Source organism: Triticum aestivum, chromosome 7B (assembly GCF_018294505.1).
Source record: "Triticum aestivum cultivar Chinese Spring chromosome 7B, IWGSC CS RefSeq v2.1, whole genome shotgun sequence".
Taxonomy (NCBI): Eukaryota; Viridiplantae; Streptophyta; class Magnoliopsida; order Poales; family Poaceae; genus Triticum; species Triticum aestivum.
Genome location: NC_057813.1, coordinates 713978578 through 713997296, shown reverse-complemented (window position 1 = coordinate 713997296; position 18719 = coordinate 713978578). Strand labels below are relative to the sequence as shown.

Genomic DNA, 18719 nt, shown 5'->3' with positions numbered 1-18719 from the left:
TTTCGAAGTGCGTTTTCCGGCGCGAGATCGGGAAGGGGCAGTAATGCTGAGGTGACATGTGTGGCGACATGAGCACGCCCGCGACGGGCGACCGCGCGGCGCCGCTGCCGGGCTGATCTCCTTCCTCCAACCTCCCCTGCCTCCGGCGGCCCCGGATTTGGAAGCTCCGCCCCGTCCGCTCGCCGCCCGTCCCAGCTTTGCTGCTCGTCGTGCCCGAGCAGCCCGTGTGGAAGCTGCGGGAAGCCGCGTCCGTGGCGGCCCCATGTCCGCGATGGCTGCGCCGTCATCGTCGGCCGCTTCGGGCCCGTCGCTCTCCGCCCCTGCTCTGGCCGCCGCGCTCGCCGCGGCCTTCCTCGCCGGATGCAAGGCTGGCCCGGCCGTGCAGGGGCGCCTCGTCTCTGCGCCGACCAACCAACCTCCGCCGCTCGCCGCCCCCGTCCACCTTGGCGCGGCCCCCGCGCCCCTCCACCAGACCCCACCGACGACGGCCACACTGCCAGCGCCTCCGACCCCGCGCCCGCGGCCACTGCCTCCAGCCTGTCGGCTACGGTTGGAGAACGACGGCCGGCAGGTCTCCCGCCCGCGTTCCCTGAAGGCTGCAGCGGCGAGCTCTTTGGCCCAGTCGTCCGTCACCCCCGCCTGCTTTGCTGGTGCCGCCTTCGACCACCTGCTGAAGCCACCGGCGACAAGCCCCATCGGTTCCCCACCGCTCGATCCAGATCAGGCGGATCTGGATCCCGTCTCTCAACCGGCTCCGGCTGTGCTCGGCTCAATGCATGTCTCCCGTTGCTCCATCATCCATGGTGAGGGGGGGAGTGGCGGCTTCTCTGGATGCAGCTTCAGCTCCTCTCGCCATTGTTGTGAGCGAAGGGCTCGTCGTTCAGGCGCCTCCGGTGCGTCCGGGCTGGGGAAATTGGCGAGGATGTTTTGACCGGGTGGCGGCGTCAACAGTTCCTATGGCTCCATGCGAGAATGCTTTGGGAGGTTGGCAGCTCGTCTCGAGAGGGCGCCGCTCGGCTCCTGCTGCTTTTCGTCGCCTTACTGTCAATGTGCGGAGTCCCCCTCCGGCGTGGCTGAGAGACAGGTGTTTTCGGTGCCTCTGTCGAGGTCACCGAGCATACTCTTGTAGGGATCCAATTCGATGCACGGATTGTCTTCGATCCGGCCACATCGCCCGCTTCTGCCGTGCTGAGAAGCATGCCCATGCTTCACCACTCCAATGTCCTGCTCCATCACCTGCATCCATCGATGATGTCTCCATGACAGATGTGCAGTTCCAACCTATCTCGACTGAGCAAGTTGGGTTGGCGGAGGAGACCGAGCTGCTTCGCACCGAGCTTCGTGATTGCCTAGTGCGAGCCGAGAATGTTTTGGGGAGGGCGGAGGCCGCTCTCGCCAAACTAGAGGTGGTGCCGGATGTGTCTTCGCTGCCCGAGCTTCAGATTGGGGTTGTACCCGATGTGTCCTTGCTGCCCGAGATTCAGGTTGGTTCTGTCGATGGGGAAGCATGCATGTATGGAGATCTCTCCCCTCGTGCTACATCCTGTCGGTTGCCGTTGCCTGCCGTGCCGATTACTTCTGGGAATGAAGTTGTTGTCGAGATCGTGGCTCCGGTGCTGCAGATTATGCCTGAGCTCCAGAAGGTTTGTAGGGATCCTACTTCGCCTATTTCGATGGTGCTTCCTAAGGAGATGGGGCCGCTTGGAGGGAACTTGGTGATGTTGATTATGACCTCTCCGCCGCCGTTGGAGCCCATTCAGACACCCGACTTTGTGGACTGTGGAGGTTTGGCTGCTACTATTGCTCTCTCACCTGAGGTTGTTGACCAGGTGGCGTCTGCAGGTGATGAGGTAGGTGCTTTGGCACCTAATTCTGAGGTGACGAAGTCCATCCGGTCGCCCATCTTTGACCGTGATGCTATGATGGCACATATTGACGAGGTAGTCTTTCTGAAAAAGCTTGGCCGCTTGCTCGCCTCCTTGGAGGTAGCTTCTCCTGGGTCTGGCAAGGCGATTGCTTGCCTTCTAGCGGAGGAGGTTTCTACGGGCAAAATGAAGAAGGTGAAGAAGGCTCTCAGGACCATAGGCAAGAAGAGGGGTGTCATTGGTAAGGCGTCAGCGGCTGCTTCATGGAGGATACTCAGTCCCATTGTCCTCCATCTCCGTGGATTTGGTAGCGTTTAATGTATGCAACCTTGGTTTTGTTGGGGGTTTCTTTGAGGCATAGAAGTGTGAGGGTTCATGATTGTTACATGTTATGTGTATTTGTCGGGTTGATCGTGGGGTTATGGAGTTTGGTTCTTAGCGAGTAGTCCGCATGTGGTCTATATGTATCGGTTTTCGCCCGGTTTTCCGTTAATTAACTGGGCAATTCTCTTCTTCTTAATTAATCGATGAAAAATCTTTTGCCTCCGTTTCAAAAAAAAAAAGAATAGCAAACACAAATCATTAGGTTTCCAAAAAAAAGCTTTTCATTGATTGCATGAATTTCAGGCACAAATGCGAATTTCATTAAAAAAAATCATTTCTCACATGAAGGAGAAAACATATTCACAACTGGTCACACAAGAATTCAAGATGCGGCGGAATGCACTCCATGGGTTTCAATTCTCGCATGACTTTCAAGAATTTCAAATTTTTCAAGAGCAAACGTGAGGTTCGTTAGGTTTCATGTAAAACCATTTTGCTTCTAGCAGGAAACAGAAAACATATTCATAACCGGTCACAGCAATTCAAGATGCAGCTTATCAACAGCTCGGCAGAATGCGGAATGCACCATGAGAGAACACAATTCTTTCCCAGTTACAAATTCAAAACAGCGAAAACGTCTGGAGCAAACTGTGCAGTGGAGTTCTCACCTCACCACCTCAAACATCTACACAGAGATAAAGCAACCATGTATACCACCAGCTCTGCAGTTACATATATAGAAGCATGGCACAAAATGGGGAACTTGTTTATTTTCTTTCTATCTATCATCATCACTCAGCGCCGAAAACCCTCCCCATATCCATCTAAATATAGATATATATTATCCTCCCACGGATTTTCCACGTCGACAAGCAATAATACAACACCACGACAGTACCGCCTCCACGCCGAGACCAGAGGGGGCAGGACAGTGTGAGACTCCTCCTGCTGTTACTCTGGCAGTATGCTCATCATATCAACTCTCATCAGGCCGGCCGCATAACTAGGGGGGCAGCTAATTCACAAGGATATATATACACCGGCGCTTCTATCTGTCCAGCAGCCAGTTGAGGACCGTCTTTTTCGGGACGACTCCGTCCGCGTCTTCCTTCCCCGGCTTCACGGAGGTATTTACAGCGTTGCGGATCACGGAGTTGAGGTGCATCCTCAGCTGCGCGTTGTCGATGAGCAGGTCGGACAGCATCTTTGTTGTCTCTTCGTCGGTGAGGCTCGAGTCTTCGCTGCCCATGGTAATTGAGGATTTACCATCGGAATTTTCGCCATCATCGGAAGAGCCCCCCTGTTCGTCGTCCAGTGCTAGATGCTGAGCCTACAGAGATCAACGTAAAGCAAGGATTTCCCCCACATTTTAAGTCAGCAGGAAAGATAGTAAGTACGTGCGTACATTAAGATATTGAGATTGATTGCGCATGTTGCAGACTACTAATTAGCTGACAGGTAGCACATTCATGATCAAAACTTGGAACGAGGGAAGTCTAGCTACAGTGCTTTCAAGTTCAAATAAATGCTATTTCAATGATGGCTGCAGCTCCGAACTAAAAATGATCTGCAAGTAAAGTCTTTCTAATACAAAAGCAGGACTCCATTGGTCCAAGTTCTCAACTGAAACTTGAGCTCCAATTTACGACTTTGGCTTCTATACGAGAAGCTAGAGCTGGAGTTTGGCAAAGCAGGGCTTCATCTCAAATGAAAACAGCCTACCAGAAGAAGAAAATTTACCTGAGCAACAAGAAGGCGTATTCTATTGTCTGACGTCGCCAGAAGGTCTAGTGCATCAGGCAAAGATGATGGGTCAACAGTCAAGTTATCTTGTTCTTCTGCAAGAAATTTAGCACTACATTCCTGTAGACGCTCACGGAGCAGTCGGCATTCATGAAGCATTTTTTCACGGGATGACTTCACACGTGCTGACCGCTGCTTCTCTCTATTAATAATCCTCTGAACAAATGGAAAATAACTAAAAATTATAGAGAGAGAAACACTGATCACATACAACTAGGATACTGTTATAAGTGAACAGAAGCTTGAATTAAGGAAACATTGATGAGTTGGTATATAAATAATTGGTTTAAAGGTGTAAACAGGCATAACAGAGTTAATCTGGTGGCAGCAAGCCTGTACCGATATTAAATATTGCTATTGTTGCGATTCTCAAAGGAGGAATGGATTATAATTTTACGAGTACCTCTAGTTCAGTCTTCTCCTCAACATACTGATTCAGCACTTTCTTCATCTCTCTTTGAGAATTCCTAAGGGACTTGACTTCTTTAACAAGAACCTTCATATCTGTTTTAGATTTTGCCTCAACTTCTCCAAGCTGCCGTTGCAAACTCTCAACTTCTTTTCGTTTCGTTTCAAGTTCTTCGGCTAACTCTTCTCTATTACCACTGGCGGTAGCTTTCTCTGATTCCACACGAGTTTTCTCATCCTGTAAGTAAATAGAGGAAGATAATCAGAATCCTCATAATATGAAAAATTAAGAAATGCTAAGGCACAGGAACAGAGAAAAAACTGACTTGTTCCGCCTTCAGGTTTGACTCCATCTCAGAGTACTTCCTGCGAAGCTCATCCATATCCCATTGCATCTGGGTAATCCTCTCTCTTTCAGCTAAGATAGCTTGATGTAATGTGTCTCTGCCTTTTTGCTTTGTAGCTTCCAACTCACCCTCCAAGTCTTTTACCTGCATCAGAAGTCATCAGTGGAAGGAAATTACCTAGAATCCACATAATAACTATACGAGGCCCAAGAAAGTCCACTGAATGCCAATGAAAAACGCATAAAAGCAACAAAAGACGCTTGGCCTGATCCTGGAATACCAAGAGCCTGATTTACACTAAAGCATAGAAAATAAATATCAGATAAAAAGTGATACCTTTGTGGAAAGATATTCTTTGACCGCTACTTCCTGATTTAGGCGTGCTATGAGATCCTCCATATCGGTTTTTGCTGTCCCTATTCTTCTTTGCATGGTTACCAAAAGTCTACTCAACTTCTGTCTTTGATCAGTTGGTAGGATGACTTGGGCATCCATATCATACAAAAACTGCATATCTACACCAGCAAGATTTTCTGTTTGACTATGTCCATCCACACCACTTGGGAGATCCACAGGACCATCCCATAGGGAACTACTAGCCCCTGGAGTTGACAATTCACTTCCTCTTAAAGAACTCAAATCACTGCCTAAACTTTCAGAAGAATCCTTCCGAGCATGACCAGGGTTAGAATCACAATCCTCTTCAGAAACTACTCCCTTGGAAGACTCTACTGAACCATTCCTTCCATCATGTTCCGAAAAGACAAGACCCTGTTTCCTGCTTTTTGACACACTACCAGCATGCTGATCAGACTGACCTGATACAGATTCTCCCAGCACACCGTTACCAGTTACTCCTGTCAGACTGATGCTACGAACAAGTCCCGGGTTTATTTGACTGGACTCAGAGAGAGCACCTGAACCAGGATCATCAGAATGACGAGAAGAGTCTGTACTGCTTTTTATTGAAGTACCTGCTTCGGGGGGACGCTGATTCCAATCTTGGAAATCTGAATTCAGTAAAATGGAAGAATTCAATTGTCGATTATGATATATAGCACGCACAATTAAGACATGGATCAATGCACACACAGAAAAAAAATCTTCATTATGGACCAATGCACATACATGAGCGTGCGGCAGCTTCAAGTTCAAGAAAAGCAGCAACATGAGCACTTCTCGATAAGTCAATATCAGAAAGTAGCTTTTGCATCCACTCCTCCAAAGTATTCCTTCTCTGCAACCAAAACATTTTTAGAACCACAAGTTCAAAAGGCAAAGCACAACAGAATGTAGCAATTAACAATGGGTACAGCTAACCTCTTCTAGAAGCAACCTGCTTGAATTTATTCTTAAGAAGGCATGTTTCGGTGGAGCAGGGGGGATGTCTGTTCTGGGAAAAGCACGCTTAAGCTGAAATATGGGAGAATTGTAGCATGATGAGTGATGAAATAAACAAAATCTTGCATTATATAGCATTACAAAGCACATAGTTATTCTTTCTTCAATCAGGAACACATCAAACATGGAAATTGTACAAAGCCATACTGTTGTTATATTCAAGAAATATGATGCAATTGAATGCAAATGACACTGCACCAACTATCTGAATGCACATTGTGTGTGTGAGAAGAGTGCACACTCATAAAATCACAAAATGCACTCCCATGGCTTTAATATGCAAGACATGTACAACAATAACATAGCAACAGTTGTATTAACTTACATCAGAACACAACTTCAGAAAGTCACTAAACCTTCGAAGAACTCCATGGCTAGAGCTAACGCCTTCCGGTGATTGTATACCAACATGTATCCTGTAAAACTGTCCTTTATGGGCATTAAAGAAAGGTCATGGAAAAACAGGAACATTTACATGAAGCAAGACCTCAAAAACAAATTAGTGTCCTATAAGCCTATGAGGCCAAAAAATAGAACAATGTAACGTGCAAGATATCATCTACAACTTGGAATTCTTAAATTTAAGTCCATGTCTCCATGGTATACTAAATTTTATAATACATCCACATGATATGAACTTAGATACCCCTTAAGTAAAACTTCAATATAGGCTTGATAAATGCCAAACAATTTTTGTCTTTTTATTGATCTGTCGAAATTTTCTCGCTTGTATTCCCATCTAGCTCATTTTGTTATAGCACAAAGTTTTAATACTAGCGACGTGTCAATTACTATCTGAAGACATGTAACAAAATTGATTGACTAAACTCCTGGACCGAATAAGTGAGAAAAACAAGAGGGTAAAAGATAAACGATACTCACAACTATAGATTTCAAGAAGTTGTCAGAGGCTACACCAGCTTCGGGTGTTTGAGCAATCCAAGAAGGTATCGTCACACAGTAACTCCAGCCTGTTTGAGGGTTATGTGGCCAGACGGTGTTCCTTCCCTCCTGCGTGCAGGCAATAAATATGAGCTCGTAAGAAGACTCGGATAATGTTCAGAGCATTCTGTCGGTAACGCCCTCATCTTTGCAACGGAACCTGTTCTAAAAAACAATTCACTCTAAATGCAACTACCTAATTGCGTATGCACTAGTAAATTTTGCCAATTAAACAAAATATCCAATTGGTTGTGCACAGCAGTTAATTTCTTTCCTCTTTGGGTTGGAACAAATTCAATGCATGGGATCAGGCAAAAAAACGCAGCAACCGTGCTGCATGGTGTGTTGCTGCAGAGGATCGCAACCCCTAGTAATGAGGATCAGGGACTCTCAGTGTATCAACCAAGGTGTTTTTCAGTACAAAGGCGTCATTCAGTTGGTTGTGTGAGACCATTTCTGGCGAATGCATGGTAAGGATGTCTGTCGTTCAAACAGGGTACAGGCATGATCATCACACAACATAGGCAGGCCTAAGAGCATGGTTAATAGCATATCCGGCTGCAGGCCTAAGAACATGATCATGACACAACATAGGCAGGCCTAAGAGCATTGTTAATAGTACGGCTGGCTGCTGGCTATAGGTCGTTGCCAGCACGTATAACAGTTAGCTATAGAGGTCAATTTAATAGCAAGCTTGTTGGAATAATAAATAAAAGGAGGACAAAACCTACATCTATCATGAAATGAACTGACCTAGCTATGTGGGTGGTAAAATTCATAAGCCCAACTGGGTGGTAAAATTCATAAACCCAACTTGTTGATATTCAGATGTCTGAACCCTAGCGTAGGGCAAGCTCCAAATCACTAATCACTGAACAGGCAACCGCAGGCAACTTGGCAACACTTAATTCGCAAAATCCCAATGCAGATAGATCCTATCCCCAACATTAAATACCTCGGCGGACTTAACTAGCTGCTGCCACGGACCGCGCATCCGCAACGAAACCGAGGTGAAACCCTGCTCGGCGCGGCCCACTCGGGCGATCGGTGGAGAGCAACGAAAGTAGAAGCAATCCAGCAGCGGAACCGAACAAATCTGACGCTCGCGGCGCGGGATCACGAGGCCCCCGGCGCCACCGGGCCGGGCGGCGCGGCGTCGGCCCCCGGACGGATCAGAGCGCGGGGTGGGATCGAGGCGGGGAATTCAGAGGGGAGGGGATCGCGGGGGCTGCTTACCCATCGCTTGGGGGGCGGGCTCCAGTCCATGCCGAGCGGCAGCGGCGAGGTGCCGTCGTGGCGGTGCTTCGGGGGGCCGCCGCGGGGCGTCCTCCTCGCGGCCGCGGACGACGACGACGACGCCGACGCCATCGCCGGGCCCGCTGCCTCCCCCTCCTCCGGGGCGGGGCGGGGCGGCGGGATCGAGCTGGGGGCGGGGCCGACGGTCCCGAGGGAGAGATTGGAGCTGGGGCGGAGGCGGAGGCTCCCGCGGCGGTGGCGAATCTAACTGTCAACGCCACCCTCCCAGACCCAGCAGCTTCTTCTTCACCGTGGCGTTGGTGGGAGGGAGGGAGTGGTGGGGGGGATGGAGCGGAGCTGGGCCGGCCGGGCGTGGGCGTGGGCGTGCCGTGCGGTGCGGCTCAGCCTGGGTTTCTCAGCCCAGCCACGCGGGTTGGACAGGGAAGGTGGGACATGGTTGTCAGACACGCCACGCTCAAAGAAAAAAGAGGTATTAGCTTTTTTTTTCCTTTTTCCTTTTTTCCAATAGAGCCGAAATCAAACACAACCCTAGAAGAATGAAGGGAAATACTACCCCGCACGTGTCGGTTGTGGGTGATGTTGTCGTCGCCCCCTAAGTTCCGCGTCGTAGCCAGAGCAAGAAAGCAACGTCTATGGCTCCGAGAAGAGGATGGCCCAAAGACGGGGCTTAACTGCAACTCATGTCGGTATATGCATCTCGTATGCTTGGCGCCCTCTAGATGCGGAGCACGACGAGGAGGTAGGCGGTAGCTGGTTATGTTTTCCTTGGGAGGTTTGTTATTTGCTTGTATTGGTTATTTGTTTCATGTGTTGGGTTAAGTTGTAATCACTGTCTAGTAGACCGGCGGCCGGCTGATGGTTCGCTAGATAGATAAAATATTTTCAATTTCAACAAATTTTCGCTTACTTTCCACGGTTAGTTGCTGGAATGCTTGAACATGATCTCCTAATTGGTCCTTTAATCAGGTCCAGAATTTTATGTTGGTTATCTTGTCAATAAAGTCCAGAAACATCCTTTCAAGTCCAACTTATGATTTATGTTGTAAACCGTAATTGTGAATGAGGCCATGTCCAATGTCCCTCGACCCTGTCAACATAAGGAAATCACATGCTGGAGAGGGCCTATAGATTGTGCGAAATCCCGAACTATAACTGATATGATTTACTATAATGCAATGATTACGAAGGCGAAAAATGGCACGCATCACAATTAGGAGGCCCATGTCACTCGGGGGGCCAAAATGCATTTTCACACTTCGTGCCCTATTGAGCATCTAGGATTAATTTAAATAGAATTCACGGAATGGGTCAATTAGAGTTAGTTTGCACGTTCCGTTGAAATATGCATTTTAACTAAATAGTGAGTTACAGAAATGCGTGCACAGCTGCACTTTTGTTTGACCACAAACTTAAGTATAATGTGCTTTTCTCGTTCCACCGTGCAAAATATAGTTGTAGAAAATGTTTGCGTCATCTATGGTTTGAATACTAAGAATACTAGGCCCGTAAGGGATTCTTTTTTCTGTTTTTTTTGGATTTTTTAAAGGCTGCTGTAAAAATGACGCGTGGGCTGGACTGTTCCTCGTCGTTGTTTTTTACTGGTCAAACTTGTCTAGCCTGTTATTCACGAGGATTTTACACGTGGAAGACGCGTGGTGGGCAGGAAACGTGCGTGTGCGATTTCTGTGGTGACACGGTATCTTCTCTTTTCTTCTTCGTGTGTCCGGTCCTCTCTGGAACCTCCCGCTGCCCACCGCTTTGCTGCTGTACGAGAGTATAAAAGGGTTCGCTTCCTTCTCCGCTTTTCACACATGCATCTCCAGTTACCAATCCCAGCGACGCCGACGCCCATCATGTGCTCGCCATAGGTCACCGTTGGTCTCCCATCTTCCCTAGCGGCTAGCGCCGGCCCCCATTGGGAGCCACGCGTAGAGGCCATGAACAAGGCGGGCCGGCGACATAAATCAGGCCGCGGCGGCGTGGTGTTCCCGTCGTGACATGTGCTTCTCCCGGCGGCCGAGCGGCTCCTCGACGTCCATGAGGTCCCCCACCTTGGCCTCCTCCACCAGTGTACATCAGGTGCCTCTCGAAGCTTCTGCATGCCTTCTTCACGTCGGCGTCACCACAGGCGAAGTCAACGCCGCTCAAACTATAAAAATTGGTGGTAATAGGTTTCGTCGGCGATGCGAATACTGCGGCCGAGCCTAGCTGGGCCTGCAGCGCAAGCACCCGCGCGACTGGCATCGTCAACGCGGCTTCCAACTCGGCGAAGAGGGGCGCACGGCGCGAGATACCGTGTTGTTCTTCTTGTCAGGAGACGTCAATGCGGTGGCCTTGCTGATCTGAGCCTGGATGTTGAGCAACCGCACGGCCATGGTCGACGCGGTACCGGTCATGTCGAGGGACGGCAATAGCGTGCGCACCGCAGTGCGGCCGCTGTCCGCCGAGGAGCTCTACGGGGGACGGTCTGCGATGTCGCCGCGGTCGACATCGGACCCCATGGACACAGCGGCCAGAAGACTGCACGCACAGAGCTCAAGCTGTTGGCACGGTGGCGGCACCGGCGCTTGCGTCGGAGCAGCTTCGGCTTCGGCGGCTGCCACAGCTGCTGCGCCCTCGGCTAGCCCCTGAAGAGCGAGAGCCCGCCGCTGCACTGGTTGCACTCCCTCTGCATGGTCCACGCGCCGAGTTTTCGACCTCGACCACGCCCAACCGTCCGGTGGCAGCCATGGACCGCGACCTCCCCGATCATGCCCCACCATCTCACATTCCCTCCTCGCCTCTAGAGCTCCGCCGTTGCTTCCGTCTCGGCCGTCAGCCGTTGGCATCACCGCCATCGTCTTCACCTTGGTGCAGCCATCTCCTTCTTGACTTGAACATACACTGAATATTTCAGGCTTGCATTCAGTATTTGTTATGTTGATCACCTTGCTCTGCTTTTCCTTTGAGAAACACCAATGCGGCTTATATGCCTCAGCACACTATATACCCAAGTTATGACATTATCCAAGCAACGCACTCTGAAGAAAACCCGATCCTTTTCTGATTTCAGTGATCCAGTGATGGACTCAAAATTCTGATACGTACCAACTACTATTTCTTTTCTTTTTCTTGAAGAGGACTAACTACTATTTCTCTGTGTTGGTGGCAACTTTTAAACAGTGTCTTCACACATTAGCGATTTTTACTTGTAAGCACATGCCAATTCAGTTTGCAGAATGAAGTCTTATATGACATTGTGATTTGCTTACACTCAACACAGCTATAGCAAAATGACATACGGATTGTAAGTGATTAGTCAGAATCAGTGACATCTGGTTAGTAACCTGATATAATGAGCATCTTTACGTTTTTGGTTCCTGACCGTTAAGCCCACAAGTGAGAAACTGCTGTTTTGAAGTCAGGACTATCTTTTTTCTCAGTGGGAAGTGCTTTTTCTTGCCCTTTCTGTACACCAGCAACTAGATGCACCATCAGAGTGGCTGTGAGGCAGTAACGTTGAATCTGAACTTGGCGAATTTGTGTTCTAGCGCCATTGAATATCAGGTTGGTTAAAGATCGAACATTAGAATTCATGAACATCTTTCCGGCAAATACAAATCAAGTTGTCTATAGATGGGATGCCGCTATGCCTGCTTTGATGATTACTAAAGATTTGAGAAAGGGTTATTGTTGTATGGACATTTTCTTCTGTTATCTTTCTTGAGCTGTTATCACAACAACGTTTTTTGGTTAATTATTGTTCTGTGACTTAACAAATATGTGTTGTTAGTGAAGTGCATATTGCTGAAGTAGATGTTGTATATGACCATCATACTGCAATGAAAGGCAGCACCGCTACAATGAATGATAGGTACGATTCCAGGAAAAGCAATATCTGATTTTAACTCTAATAACTTAGAATCAATGATAGGTTTAGACGGGTTCGCTTAGAGCTTTGGCTATTTTTTAATGCTAATATTTGGTTCACATCGAAAAATAATTTGTATTAGTACCTCATATGTGCCGATACAAGGATACACTATATTCAAAGGTATGCTGGGAGCTATAATATGTACATGTCAAACACCATTAACATTTAGGCTCGATAATTAATATAAACTTTTCTTGATCCATATATCTGCACTTATTTTATTTTGCATACAAGTTTACACACAGGCGATTTATACTTTTTATGACTGTTTAAGTACTCAGTTTCTGTTCTGGAATAATTTTTAAAACATGCTGCTAATATTTGTAGGAAGTGTGCAAGCTCTTTGATGATGATGTGAGGGTTTAGGTCTATGCCTGTGCTGCTAAGACAACTTTCTGATTTTAGGTCTCAAAACACACTATTAACACCCCTCCCACCCCACCCCAACAATAATGCCATGGTTCTGGAATGTGCAGGGGGTGCACAATTTTGAGAAGTGCTATACACACGACACTCATCGGACGATACACAGACGATAGGTAAATCTGGCCGGACATACATATGATTAAACAAGTCGCCAGCCGCTGGATTGACATGTCGTCGATAAATCGCGCACCTACATTGTACATGGAGCAGTTTCGCACAATTTTCCCCTGTGATAATTTTCACTGCTGGGACTGTATGGATGGTTGTGGCAGCTCTTCCAGTAAACGCAATAGCTCACAGAGAACCATCCATACAGTTCCAACAGTGAAAATGCCACACAAGAATGGAGCAAGACTAAAGAAGAAAAATTAGAAATACAAAAATAGCAAAAAAAAAGTCTCCAATGAGACAAGTCAACGCGAACAAGGATCCCCAACAAGGTTTGCCTCCAATTTCAAGACATTTTGCCAATCCGTCGAGAACCAAGACGTGCATCCAACAACTTCAACATTGTTTACAGACGACCAAGAACAAGATTAAAAGAGCGAGCTTCGTCTCTCTATCACTACGTCAGCCAAATCCAGCTGGAGGATCAACATCTTTGGTCTAAGATGAGAACTAGAGCTTCACAATTATCGTTATGGGTTGTAGACCACCTATGCATATACCAACTAGATGTACCTTTTCCTTGTATAAACTGCTTTGCCACTGACCAAGTCTTTGGACGACTTACCAAATATATAAAAAAACTAAATAGCCAATTGATCCATGTGGCGCGGCGTGCCGCCGCGCACTACCCGCTAGTAATGTACTAGATGGACATTGTTCTATGACACCGCCGCGCCTTTGCCAGTGGCAAGTTGCCTGAATTCGTAACTCGTGTCGGTCCATTTCTAGATAGTGCGACCCTGAGGCAGAGATGGGGGCATTGCCACGAGCTACGGCAAGGCAAGGAGACGACAACGAGTTGAGCGTGGAATGAGCCGAAGCTGGAGATGATGGTGTAAGGGCATATTTATCCCTAAGGTGTTTTGGTGATTGATGACAATGCTTTTGTGGATTAATCGTGTGCCTTGAGTATTTCAGACGTTTCATCACTAGGCACAAGACGGTTTGGTGCCCCTCGAAGACTATTGAAGATGAAATTTTTCTACGTTTCTTTTCGGTGAATTTGAGTCGTAGGAAAGCCATACTATTAAGAGGGGGTCCGCGTTGGAAAGGTTCGGGTGGAATCATCACGTACAGGTTTACTCCCTCTGCATCGCCTTTTCCTTTGCGCTTTGGAGCATCCTTCGTTTTCTTCATATATATGCAAAGAGAAGGATTCCTAGTGTTGCTGTTCTGAGGCATGCGGTAGTACTGCTCTTAGGAGCTACCGCAGGCCCTCGCGGTAGTACCGTAGGTGCCCACGGTAGTACCGCTCCTAAGGAGATGTAGTACCATGGCCTCAGACCAGACTCAGCCGCTCGTGCGGCTGTAGGGGCGGATGTAATTTTTTACATCCGCGCCCTACGCGGTAGTACCGCCCCATGCGTGCAGTAGTACCGTGAGTCCTGGTCTGGCATAGCAACATGAGCGGAAGTAGGGGCGGATGTAATTTTTTACACCCGCTCTCTGCGCGGTAGTACCGCATGCCATGCGCGGTAATACCGTGTCAGATATTTGCACTGTTTGGTTTTCAGCGGAAGTAGGCACGGATGTGTTTTTATTCATCCGCGCCCTTCCCAGGCTAGTCCAATCCGGCGTTGCGGTAGTACCGCAAGGGGGAGCGGTAGTACCGCGTCAGCGGCAGTACCGCCCTCAGCCTTTGCGGTTCAGGCCTGGACTAGCTCCTGCCGTAGCAACGGTAGTACCGCGGTCCTCCGCAGTAGTACCGTGAGCCCTTGCGGTAGTACCGCTTGTCTGGGGCGGTAGTACCGCAGGTCACGGGCTGGTTAAGTGGATAACGGTCGGATTTGTCTCTCCACTATATAAGGGGTGTCTTTTTCCTCTAGTTGACTACCTCTTCCATCCCCAAGCTCCATTGTTGCTTCAAGCTTCATTTTCGCCTGATCTCTCTTCCTAGCCAATCAAACTTGTTGATTTGCTCGAGATTGGTTGAGAAGGCCCCGATCTACACTTCCGCCAAGAGAAATTTGATTTCCCCCACTAATTCCTAGCGGATCTTGTTACACTTGGGTGTTTGAGCACCCTAGACGGTTGAGGTCACCGCGGAGCCATAGTCCATTGTGGTGAAGCTTCGTGGTGTCATTGGGAGCCTCCAATTAAGTTGTGGAGATTGCCCCAACCTTGTTTGTAAAGGTTCGATCGCCGCCTTCAAGGGCACCAATAGTGGAATCACGGTATCTCGCATTGTGTGAGGGCGTGAGGAAAATACGGTGGCCCTAGTGGCTTTTTGGAGAGCATTGTGCCTCCACACCGCTTCAACGGAGACGTATTTCCCCTCAAAAGGAAGGAACTTCGGTAACACATCCTCGTCTTCACCGGCTCTACTCTTGGTTATCTCATGCCTTTACTTGTGCAAGTTTATTTGTGTTGTATTCCTTGCTTGCTTGTGTGCTTGTTGTTGTTGCATCATATAGGTTGTTCACGTAGTTGCATATCTAGACAACCTACTTTGATGCAAAGTTTAATTTGGTAAGAAAAGCTAAAAATTGTTAGTTGCCTATTCACCCCCCCTCTAGTCAACTATATCGATCCTTTCAATTGGTATCAGAGCCTCGTCTCTTTATTAAGGACTTTGCCGTCCAAAGAGTATGGTTGACACCGTAGACGGTGTGGAGGAGCACTCCGGTGTGAATCCGAGCTCGTCTACGGTCGATGGGGGAACCGCGGTTTCTTGTGAGGAATTCAATGTGGCTTTGGACACATTGAAAACCTCCATGACAACTGAGGTTGAAAGCATGTTTAATAAATTCTTAGAAGGACTTAAACTATCTACCTCGCCGATGAAAGTGGATGATCCCACTAACAAGGTGACGGATGCTAACTCCGACAAGGGGGAAGCTACTAGTGAAAAGGGTCCTTCTACTAGTGGTAGAAATGGCACCGGCATCTTTGCCAATGTGGAACCTCCAATTTATGGAGGACCGATTCCCTCTACTCATTTAAATCATGCCGTCCCTCCTCCTAAGATTGTGAAAAATGAGGACTTTGATTCTTGGGTTTATCGCTTCAAGCGTCATTTAAATCTTGTGAATACTAATCTTTGAAGAATCATTGAAGAAGGTTTCCATCCACATGACCGAAGCAACTTCACCCCTAGAGGAGCCGTGGATAATCAATTCAATGAGAATGCTCTCTTCATCATTCAAGATGCGGTTCCACCTGAAGATCTCCCTCATCATCGACCCTTCGCCATGGCCAAAGATGCATGGCATTGTGTTGTTTCCCTCTATAAGGCAAGCACAAGAAGTCAACACTCTAACTATGAAGTGGTGCAAGATGAAGCCGATGAGTTTGCAATGAAAGAAGATGAAGAACCTCGTGAGCTCTTTCGGCGAGTAACCAAACTCGCGGTCTCACTCCGAGATCATGGGAGCAAGGACACGGATGACAATTGGATCAAGTGCAAGTTCCTTAAAGCAATGATGCCTTACCACAAGGCCATGTCCTCCGTCATCCGTCAAAGACCGGACTTCCACTCCTTAACCTCAAATGAAGTGTTGGATGAGTTTGTGGCAATGAGGATCTTGGACAAGATCGCCGACAACGCGGTGTTTCATTCTCAAAGAGCAAAGAAGCCCAACCTTGCCTTGAAGGCCAAGGTTATTGTGGAAGAAGAGGAAGATGAGGAGAGCAACCCCGAAGATACAAAATATGATTATCATGAGCACATGGCTCTTGCTTCAAGGCAATTTTGGAGCAAGAAGAACACAAGGCCCAACTTCAACAAGAACAACTCAAGTGGGTTCAAGGGCAAGCAACGTGTGAGAACATGTTACAATTGTGGCAATGTGAGTCACTTTGTTGTGGATTGCCCTTACGAGAAGCGGAAAGACAATGGTGGCAAGCTCATCTGAAAAGACAAAGCCAAGTCCTTCCCAAACAAGAACAACTTCACCAAAAAGACTCCTACTCGAGGGTTGGTGGTTCAAGAAGAATACCATGAGGATGACGATGATGATGAAGATAGTGAAGCCATGGCCATGGCCTCCGTTGTCATTGCCACAACTCCACGGGTGTCCCTCTTCCACTCGCCCAATGAGAACATCACCGCCAAGTGTCTCATGGCTAAAGCCACCAACAAGGTAACCCCCAACATCAAAACCACCATCATTACTAATCCCTCCTTGACGGATGACATTGATGAAAGTGAGGGGTATAATGAGGAAGTAAATGAATTTGAGTCTTTTATGAGTAAGCTCAAGGGCAAATCCAAGAAGCACTTCGTTGCTCTCTTGGAACAACTTGGTGAAGCCAATGACATGATCGAGGCTCATGAAGAAACCATCTCTAAGATGGAAGGTCATAGTCATGACTATGCCGATGAGATATCAGATCTCTCTAATGCTCTTGAGGAAGAGCGTGGGCATCATTTGGCTCTTGAGGAGTCACACAACGATGACCATGCTAAGTTAAAGAAAGATCTTGATCACGCTTTTGTTGTATCTCGTGTGCTAACTTCCGAGAAGGCTAAACTTGGCGTTGACCATGCAAGACTCAAGGAGGAGTTTGATATACTCGACAAGGCCCACAAGGTCTTGAAAGGTGCTCATGCTAGCCTCAAGGAGTCTCATGATCAACTCCAAGTGAAGCTAACCAAAGAAAAAGCCACCTTTCCTCATATGGTATTAATTGATAATGCAAATGCCACTAACCCGTGTTGTGAGCATGTGCATCTTGTGGAGGAGAATGCCAAGTTGAAGGAGCAACTTGAGAAAGGCCTTGTGACGTGCATACAAGGTGAGAAGAACCTCAATGACCTTTTGAGCAATCAAAAGGAAGTTGTGGCCAAGGAGGGAGTTGGGTTCGTACCCAAGTCCAAGAACAAGAAGAAGAACGACAAGGCCAAACGACCTCCCCCTCTCAAGCAAACTTTTGTGAAGGAGGGAGAGGGTGCTCCTAAGGAGAAGAAGAAAAAAGTGAAGGGTGGTAATGTCAAAAAGGGCAATGCCACCCCTTCCAACAAAGCCGACGACTTTAACCCTTCTTATGTGTTGTGTCGTGCTAGTGATGGGCATGTTTATGCTAAATTTGTTGGTTCTCCTTATGAGTTCATTGAATGGTCTATTTGGGTTCCTAAGACCCTTGTTACTAACATCAAAGGACCCATTACAAAATGGGTACCTAAAACCAAGCATTGATCTCTTGTAGGTGTTTGCTTCCGGTGGGGGATCATGGTTGCTCGATAGTGGAGCAACAAATCATATGACCGGAAGCAAGGACTTGGTGGTGGACGTGCACAAGATCCCTTCTATGCCCACCAACGTTGAGTGGGGTGATGCCTCGTATTCTAAGGTATTGGGTCTTGGCAAGGTTGTCATTTCTCATGATCTAACGATCGAGAAAGTCATGCTTGTTGAGTCCCTTGCTTACAATCTACTTTCCGTTCGTCAACTTGCACTCATGGGCTTTGCCACTTTCTTTGATATTGATACCGTGGCCCTCTTGTGGAGCAAGACTCTTAAAGTAGCCTTTGCTGGGCATGTCGAGAACGGTCTTTATGTGATTAACTTTTCGGAGCGACCCACTAAGACCGCGACATGCCTAATGGCTAAAGTTGATGTGGGATGGCTTTGGCATCGCCGTTTAGCCCACGTTAATATGAGATCTTTGCAAAGTCTTCTCAAGGGGGACCATGTCCGTGGACTAACAAATGTTAGTTTTGCCAAAGATCGTGCTTGCAGTGCTTGTATCGAAGGAAAGCTTCATGAGAAGGCTCACCCTCCCACGACTATCATCTACTCGAAGAGACCCTTGGAGCTCCTTCACATGGATCTCTTTGGGCATCCATCCTTTGATAGTCTTGGAGGTAGAAAGTATTGCTTGGTGATTGTGGATGATTATTCAAGATACACTTGGGTATACTTC

General features: G+C 47.8%; 1 protein-coding gene and 1 long non-coding RNA gene across 2 annotated transcripts; one reads left to right on the top strand and one right to left on the bottom strand.

Annotated features, from left to right (window-relative positions):
* Positions 1-2777: 2777 nt before the first annotated feature.
* On the bottom strand, positions 2778-8684 carry LOC123156710 (PX domain-containing protein EREL1). Its single transcript, XM_044574871.1, has 10 exons — positions 8327-8684; positions 7031-7159; positions 6474-6572; positions 6068-6160; positions 5876-5984; positions 5084-5757; positions 4727-4891; positions 4396-4638; positions 3930-4148; positions 2778-3519 (listed from the first exon to the last, which is right to left on the bottom strand). The coding sequence occupies exons 1-10, from the start codon at positions 8456-8458 to the stop codon at positions 3238-3240; spliced, it is 2145 nt and encodes a 714-aa protein (XP_044430806.1). The 5' UTR covers positions 8459-8684; the 3' UTR covers positions 2778-3237.
* Positions 8685-10160: 1476 nt separating this feature from the next.
* LOC123159268 (uncharacterized) lies at positions 10161-11682 on the top strand. The gene is made up of 2 exons (XR_006479612.1): positions 10161-10426; positions 10519-11682. It is a non-coding gene; the product is annotated as an uncharacterized lncRNA (long non-coding RNA).
* The last annotated feature ends 7037 nt before the right edge of the window (positions 11683-18719 follow it).